Source organism: Buceros rhinoceros, unplaced genomic scaffold, assembly GCF_000710305.1.
Source record: "Buceros rhinoceros silvestris isolate BGI_N320 unplaced genomic scaffold, ASM71030v1 scaffold29631, whole genome shotgun sequence".
Lineage (NCBI taxonomy): Eukaryota > Metazoa > Chordata > Aves > Bucerotiformes > Bucerotidae > Buceros > Buceros rhinoceros.
This window is the reverse complement of record NW_010395306.1, coordinates 767-9,523: the sequence shown is the minus strand read 5'-3', so window position 1 is coordinate 9,523 and position 8,757 is coordinate 767. Positions and strand designations below refer to the sequence as shown.

Below are 8,757 nucleotides of genomic sequence, written 5' to 3'. Positions count from 1 at the left end.
GAAAGTCAGCGAGGCCAGCTGCCCTGGCCTGCCTACAGGTGTATCCCATCCCAGAAACCTCTCACTCAGCATAAAGGGAGAGGTTTGCTGAGGATGGAGGCTCCTCCTGCTTTTCCTCATCCCTGGAGGGACTTGCTCACCATTCTGCTCCTGAGAAACTGCTTCCCTGTTCATTGGACTGCTGTACGTTTTCTGGGCTGAGTATAACTTTGTTTACTTTATGTTGGCATTAATATTAGTTTTGCTGTTTTAATTCAATCTGTTCTCGTTTCCATCCATGGGTCTCCTCCCCTTTTCCTGAGCCCCCTTCCTGGCTGGGGGGGTGGGGGTCATCAGGTGACAGAGCAACTGCTATAGTTTAGCCCTGGATACAGGCTAAATGGGGACAGTCAGCAGTGCTGTGGCTCATCTGCCAAGCCCGGGAGAGCCAGTCCCAGGGACACCAGGGCTGCTCCCTATAACACTGTCTGAGCAGGCAGCACCCCAGGCATGCACCCCACCCCCTGCGCTGAGCCCTGCCTGCCCTCTAGACAGCCCCCTGTAGAATTCTGATGAAATCGGTGGGATCACCCTGACAATAGCTGTGTGGGTTGGTTTGTTGTTTTTTTTTTTTTTTGAAAGCTGTGAACAAGAGATTAAGCCAGCAGCCGCTGTTGTGATTGCTGGGCATTGTACATCATGCTGATGCTGGATTCTGCTGGCCAAGCTCTGCCCATGGCCAAGCAGGAGCTTCAGAAGCAGGGGAATTTGGCTCATCTGAAAGAGACAGGAGGGTGTTTAGGCACAGTGGATTCCTGCTCCATTCAAGCGTCTCCTTTCATTCACAAGGGAACTTTCTCATCCATCTGTTGGAAGTGGGTGGGCAGGTCTCAGATGGGCTGACAGAGACTGTCCTGTCCTGGGAATTTTGTACCAGCTGGGAGTTGTGGGCAAAGTCTGAAAAGCTGCAGCATCTCTCTTCTGGCTGTGCCCTTGCCCTAGTGACAGCACAGCAACCCACTGGCCTGGACTGGTGAAGAGGAAGCCTGAACCCAGCTGCATAGCACCCAGTAGCCTTTTGGGAGGTGCTCAGAAACAGGCATGATGAGCAGAGGGACAATAGCAGGAAGGGCCAGGCTGAAGGCTCCTGCCTGCGCAGACTGGTTTCCTGTGTCCCTGCAAGATGACTTGGGACAGGTCCATGTAGCAGAACAGTCACAGAGCAGATGTGATCTCCCCAGAGCAACCAGGGACCTCACACCATGTCCTGTGTATCGCACTGGTCTGCTGAGGGAGAGCCTCACCTGTGAGAGCTGGCTCCCTATCGCTGCCCCAAAAAGCCTGCAGCAGCTGTGGGGCTGTGAACCTCAGAGCTCCAGAGTCCCATAAATTAAACCTTAGCCCAAAAGGGGCTTGGGCTGTCTTTTGCAAACAGAAGCAGCACAAAAGCTGCCTTTCTCCCTCTCGTTGGACTTTGTTTCCCCTCCCTCCCCATCTGCTTTTAGCCAAATGGCTGAATAGCTTCAGTATATGCTGTGGGAGGCAAATGCCAAAGGCTGGAGCACCAGGGATGGAGGCAGAGAACACACTGCCCTGTGGCCGCTGCCTTCCGGAGGGGCTGGGAACTGTTTGCCACTCTTGCTCTGTAACCCAGCTTTGATCACCCTACTGAACCCTTGGAGAAAGCAGCTCTGAAAGAAAATATTTGTGCTCTGCCTAGTGCACACGTGCACATTGCCTGCTCTTGAAGTCCTTAATTAAGCCTGGGTTTTGTTTGTGGTTTTTTTCTATTTATGCTGCCACAGTCTTGGAGGGGAAGTCTGTCAGGTCCTCGCGTGTCCTGCTGTTTTGGAAGCTGCAGCGTGGAAAGCTGCTTGTGATGGTTGCATGGGGAATCTGCATGTATTGACAGGGGAGTGGGGACAGCAAGAGCCTTTGGAGTTGCTCTGTACATCAGCGCAGCATCAGGACAGCTCAGTGCATCTCAGCGGCTCAGCCTGGCTGTGGCATGACAAGGAAGACTGGGTCTTTGTAGGCCCTATTGGAAAGATGCAAGAGCAACACATTTAGTTCAGCGCAACTGCCAAGCTTTTCCCAGACAGTTTGTGAACCCTCCAAGGGACCGTGTTATCTGCCTGTTTCATCATGTTCGGTAGACATGTATGACCACTTAGGGTGATGCTTGTCATTGTGGACACCCAGCCCAGTGCAACAGGGACCTCCAGGTCCAGCTCAAAGAGCAGCTGGTCAGGGCAACATTGCAGATGTTGACCTCAAAAGCATGGGGGTATCATCTTGCCTGCAAGTCAAACATCAGTCATGGTGCACAGCCAGCTCCCAGCTCTGTTCCTGCCATGCCTGGGCTGGAAGCAGGCAGTGAGCGGAGGTGGAAACCTAAGGCAGGTTGTTTCTTCCAGCAAACATTTAAAAGCAGAGTAAGACTAGAAAATCCCCATGTTTTGTTAATGAATCCCCCGTGTGACAGCCTTAACGCCCAGACACAGCATGCCCATGGAATTCCTGAGATTGTTGAAACCGAACCCTTCTTTCCCACCCTGAAACTTCACAGCAATTTACCTCTCCAAGACATCAGGGATCACTGTTTGCAGGCACCGAGGGGGATCTCCCATCCCATGTCTGCTTTCTGTAGCCTGCGGTGCTATTTTGGAAATTCTCTCATTTACTGGGTGGTTCAACAGAGTACAACCGCTCCTTTGGCTAAAATCATCCCCTGCCTGTCATCTGGTAATTAGAAAGTCTCAAAAAGCCAGTGGTGCTTAAGGCAGCGCTGGGATAACCAAGGCAGCGTCTGTGGATAAAGGACTGGGCTCTGGATGCGGTAGACTTTTCCACTGAAATCAGATTTTGGTTTAAAAAGCAGGGGAAGGTATCGCTGGGTGGAAAATGACACCCAGAAGCACAGCAGCAGTACAAGGAGGGCAATGCTGCAAACACAACGAGGCAGGTAAGAAAAGCAGATGTCTTCTGTTGGAAACACTGTGGGTGAGGAAAGCAAGGATAATTTTGAGGTAGGGGAAACAAAACTTTTAAAGGCTGTCCCTGTGGGTTTGCCCAGTTCTTACTGGTGCCACAGTCACAGGCAGTTCATACTCTCACTGTTCAGCTGGAGCTCGGCTGAGAACCTTGTGAAGAAACCAGAGGTGAACTCCTGCTGCTGGGAGGACATCTTCATGGATGGCAATGCAGTGAATTGCACTCCACCAGCTGCTCGTCCTGCAGCTGGCGGGGCTGACACGTCCATCTTCCAGCAAGTCACTGGGATGTCCTGCAGAGCCAGGGTGTCTGTGGTGCAGGAAAGCTCCTTTTCCAAGGGCCACCCTTTCCTGTTTGCATTGCAAACTGAGCATTTCCTTGCCTGAAAACAGCCTCAGCCTCAGTGTCTGGCATATTGCTTCCTGTGGAAATTATTGTGACCATGTTACCTGTGTGGGCTTCTTGGGATCCCTCTCCAGGACTTGCAACTTGGGGCCAATTTCTGTCCAACCTGATGGATGAAGATTTTGAAGACCTTGAAGTTGGGCAGTGGTGGAGTGAAGAAACTCTGCTTAGGTATTGACTGCCTTATCTTTTTAGACTCCATGAGGTTTTTCTCCCAAGCCTCCCTGCTGCTCTGTTCAGACTTGATCACCCTTCCTTAACCTACCCAGCCCAGCTGTGTTCAGCCCACACACCAGAGCAAGGACTGTCGCAGCATGTCGTTATTCGGCTCTCGCTGTGTGTTTGTGGGAGCGGTGGCCTTTGGGGAGGCACGCGTGGCTCCTGCAGAGCCACTGCTTCAGCAGCGCTGGTGCAGGGCCTCCTGTGCTCGCTGTCCTGGAGGCAGGACCAGCAGGTCATCTTCCCCAAACACCTTATCTTATTTGGAGGAAAGGAAAGCAGGCAGAAAGCGAGCATTGTGCAGACTGCCTGGTCTGGTTGAAATGTCGTATTCCCCCGATAAGCCTGCAAGGTTGATGGGGAGCACACATGATGCTGTCCTTCGGTGGAGTGGCTTGGGTGTCATCCTCCAGCCCTGCTCTAATAGGAGTGGTTGCGATTCTTTGGTATTTTCACTAGATGTGCCTGGAGTGCTGGGGTTAGTGACCATCACAGTGCTTCCCTCCTTTCGACTGGAGAAGAAATCGTAGCAGCTCCCTTCCCTTCTCCACAGGGCTGAGGAAGAGGGATGTGATGGGAGCACGGGGGATGCAGGAAGGCTGAAGCAGGGCTCAGGGGAACCCTTGGTGCTTTCCAACCGCTCACTGCCATCAGCATCCTCAGGATACAGCATCAGAGCAAGGTGGCCTGTGCAGACTCGTCACCCCTCTGCTCTGGAACAGTGAGTGAAAAGCAGCACATCAAATACCACGAGACATCAGGTATGAAAGTCCACAGAGCCTCCATCCTAGAGCAAGTGGCAGGGACATCTCGGAAGTGGCTGCAGGCAGACCCTCTTGTATTGCGTGCACAGGGAAATTACAGGGGCTGTGAATTACGCTAATGGCTGGGTAAAGCACATCAGCCTAGTGTAATGATTGCCTGCTGTGAGGGACAGTTAGAGACAGGGACCTGGAGGGGAAGAGTCCCCGGTCTGGACATCACTGCTCCAGTGGATGGAGACCAGCTCTGGGCAGGCTCTGTAAAGGGTTCTTCCTCTCCCCTCTGGGCAGTGTGTATTCTCACTCTCAGGGTGACCACAGCTCATCAGTGCAGCTGATTTCTATCCAAAGCTACAGGATCATTTCTGCAGTGTCCAATCCATGCTGAACAGTGGACAGAAGGCTGGGGAGGCTGCAGTCCTGCAGATGAACACTCAGATATCTGCATGAACCTCCTGGCTTGACTGTGGGTGAACCTTTCCTTTCAATGATAATCAGGCTTTAACCAAAACAGACAATTCAGCAGAGCAGGGAGAGGAGAGCAGAGCAGCTGGGGGAGTGTGGATAGCATAAGCTGCAGCCCAGACATTAAGGACAAGCCGCCTGGTTTACAGCAAGACAGACTGGGAGTTATCCTCTGCGGGCACAACACTGCCAGTCCCGCCTGAAAGTCTGGCAGACAGCAACTGCCACAAGGATTGCTGGCCTCAAGGCCACCGTGTGCCATCCAGCTCTATGCCAAATGGACAGCACATCCTGCCCCTGCTCACTGTGACCAGAGCTGAGACACTGGGCAATCAGCTGCTGGCTGGGGACAGGTCATTGGAAGATAAAGCAACAGTTATAGTTTAGCCCCATGTACAGGCTGAATGTAGAGACGTGCTCCTATCTGCCTCATGGCCCCATCTAGCTCAGAAGGACATTTGGTTATCCTTGGGGCTGCAAATCCCTTCTTCCCAGCAGCTGCATCCCACATCTGCCAAGACACATTCCCTGAATCTAAGTGACATTTGAGCTCGGTTCTCCTCAGGCTGCAGTCAACTTCTAAAGAAGGTGCCATTTCCTGGGTGAGCTGTCCTGCATGTAATGGGTAGTTTCCCACCCCTAGGAGCCATCTTTTACAGAAAACCACTTAAAGCAGTACAAAGACACACAGACATGCACTGAAAGATAGAAGCAGCGCCTCGATTTACTATGTAACAAGAAAGAGCATATACCCTCTTCCTCTACACGGCTCCGCTTTAAAGACCAAGATGCAGCTTTCTCCTCCTGCCAGCACTCTGCTTTCTGACATCTGGCAGGGTAGTAAAGGCCAAATGCCAGAGCAAGCTGAGCGATATGTAAACAGCCAAGCCATCTTTTTTGCTGAAGTCATGTTTGAATTCCTGCAAAATAAATAAATGGATAAATGGAAGAAATCTGGAGGTACAGAGGAGACGTTATACCAAGGTGCCCTCTGCCGGTCACAGCCAAAGGAAAACCATCCGCCTGAGCTCTGTGCCAGTGATGTGCAACCTCCCTCTCTCCTTTTATAGATGAACCGCTAAAAATATTCCTTATGGAGGTAAATATGCTGTAAAACTTAGATTTAGTGTTTTTTCCCATGGCAGCTGAAGTGATCTAGCAGCAAACTACAAGCAAGGGCAGTGCAGCCACTTCTCTCCTTTGTTTTGGATCTTACAATCTTTGGGTCAGTCAAACAGTTTTACTTAAACAGGGAAACAAAAAGCATCGAGAGAAATGTTCTGCCAGGTCAGCCAGCTGACGTGACTCCGTCTGCCTTGATGTGATGCCAGGGAAGCGGTGAGAATATCCAGACGATTTGAGATGGGCTTTGCTGTCATGGTTAACTTTCGCAGGCATTTGAGACATAGTCCACAAGTCCCTGCGAGCTGAAAACAGCTCCTGCAGTCAATACTATGAGCTCAAAACTATTTGAGGCACTAATCAATTCAGAGCATGTTTCTCCCTCTGTTTCTCTCTCTCAAATGGTATTTGATTAGAGCTATGATTTTAAACGATCTCTAGGAGGTATTGAGAGCTTGCTCAAATGATACAAATTGCAGATTTAAAATCTGTGCTGTTAGCTCAGGCCATTAAAACAACACAGATCTACTGCATGCACCCCCTCAGTATCAGCCTTCTTGTATCAGCTTAATTCCCGCTGGTGTAAATCCCTGATTTAATTTACTGACTGGGAATTAAATCAGCACAAACTGGTTTCAGCACATCTGTGCTGGCTATCTGTGATGACCAAACTAGACCATTTTAAACCCATGTCATTGGCTCAGAAAGCTCCACTGACAGAAGATAAGAGATGCAATATAAAAGTCTTGGACTGAAGAACCCAGTGAGTGGGCAGCCCTCTCCTCCTGCTTCATTCTTTACCATGTGGGCACCGTGTACCCACAGGGGTATTTGTGTCCCACCACCCTCCCTGGGGGCCACCACTCTCTCTGATCAAGTGGTCTTTGGGATTCGTTTTCATGCGTGATGGGCTCTGGTAAGTTCAAGGTTCGCCTGGGAACAGCACAAGGCTGTGTTCCACCTCTCCCGTACAGCCACGGCTGGGATCACGTGGGCTTTCCAGAGCAGCTAAGGGGTCCCACACAGAAACAGCGCTGGCTGTATGTGGTCCAGCTGCTTCTCTGATACGAGGGGTTTGGTGAAGCTGGGCCTGCAGGTCCTTCCTACTTTGAGCTTCCCAGAAAGCAGCCTGTTTTACTGGGAGAGCTGGGAAAAGCTCCGATCTCTGTCTTCAGCATTTCACACCCCAGTATGTACCTAGCCTCCTCACAGCAGGCAAGGCTACTGTGCCGACTTCTCCCCAAGGTAGGAAGCGTTCTTTCCAGTCTTCTTCAGGGTTTCCAACAGGGTGTCAACATTGTGCTCAGAGTCGATGCACACCTTCTTGTTGGGCAGGTCAATATCAAACTGGACACCTAAAAGGAAAAGGAAAAAAGTTTGGCACACTAGAAGCAGCTGAATGGTGTGAGCATGGGGAAAGCTCACCTTCACACCTTTCTGCTCACCCCGCCTTGGCTCAACACACAATCACTCACCCAGTAACAACAATGAGCCGAGTTTAAACAAACCTCTCTAAGCTCCAACCAGCTTGGCCTGTGCTGTGGTTTAGCATGGACAGGCAGTAATGAGGGAGTTAGTGCAGGGGTGAGGATAGGGTCAGGACAGCTTCCTCCGTGGCAGAACCAACCCAGAGCTGTAAGAAGGGGAGAGAGAGGGAAAAGACACTTTCCCAAGTGGGTTTCCCAGTGGCTAATAAGGGTAAACCACTCAGCCTGGTGAAGGAAACCAGACATAAGGTCTCTATCCAGACACATATTTTCACACAACTTGTGGGTATGTATCAACTTTGAGAGCTCTGCCCCATGATCACACCTGGCTGATGCTGGCCAGCATATTGAAGAGTGATGGAGGTACAGAGGAAGCGGGATCGCCACAGCCTGGTAACGGGGTCTGAAAGAAGTTGCAAGGCCTTTGCCTTGGTGCCTGAAAGCTGTTCTGACTCGGCGAGGACAGGGGAGCAGGATGACATGACCTCACAACTGGTGAGTGTGGGTCAAAGCCTTCTCTCTTGTTAATCCCAGCACAAAGGAGGCATGGGCTGTAATTTTCCAGGTGGTACTAAAAACAGGCCATGCAAGCAACCACCAAAGGCTCTGCTTAGCAACTCTTCACTGTGACTGCTGATGACACATCTAAGGAAGCACCACAGGTAATACAGGACTCCTTGGGAACAACGCCTGGCAGGACATCCACCTCTCTTCCTTCTGGCAGCCTGAACAGGGGTCTACCAGAGGGTTCGGGATGCAGCCCTGGTGATTCAGAGCCACCTGCAGCTCCTCCCTGCCTTGACGTTTCTCCAAGGATCACACGAATCCCGTGGACGAGCAGCACCTTGTCCCTGACTAAGCAGCAGGCTCAGAGCAGGTAGCAGAGGTTTCCAGCCAGCCGCTTTCAGCTTTTACCCACAGCACTGGCCTTGCCGGATGGAGGATCCAGGGCACTGACATCCTGAGGCTGATGTTGCTCCGGTGAGCTGGCTGTCCCACACCCAGGCTTGACTCACCTCCCAGTCTGTGCAGCACACGGGTGACCGCATTGGAGCAGCCTTCACAGGTCATGTCCACAAAGAACTCGTGTTTCTGAAAAGAGGCAGACCACAGGTCAGGTAGGGAACAGCTGGCAAGACATCACGAGCATTCGTCCTCCACACTTGCCTTTTTCCTTGGGGAGGTGGGTTCAAACCCTCCCCAGCTTTAAGGTCCACACATGCCACCGAAGGATCCTCAGCAAAACTGAGAGCCCTCGGTACTCGTCCCTATGGCATCCTTGTGCTGTCCCTCACAGGGTAAACCTGAGGGGCCTTTGGAGACTG

At 51.5% G+C, this 8,757-nt stretch overlaps 1 protein-coding gene across 1 annotated transcript; it reads right to left on the bottom strand.

The window, feature by feature from the left end:
* Positions 1-7,166: 7,166 nt before the first annotated feature.
* Positions 7,167-8,524, bottom strand: ATOX1 (antioxidant 1 copper chaperone; the record flags this gene model as incomplete). The annotated part of the gene is made up of 2 exons (XM_010145513.1): positions 7,167-7,300; positions 8,449-8,524. Coding segments are annotated over 2 exons (210 nt in total), but the record flags the coding sequence as incomplete, so codon positions are not given.
* Between the last annotated feature and the right edge of the window lie 233 nt (positions 8,525-8,757).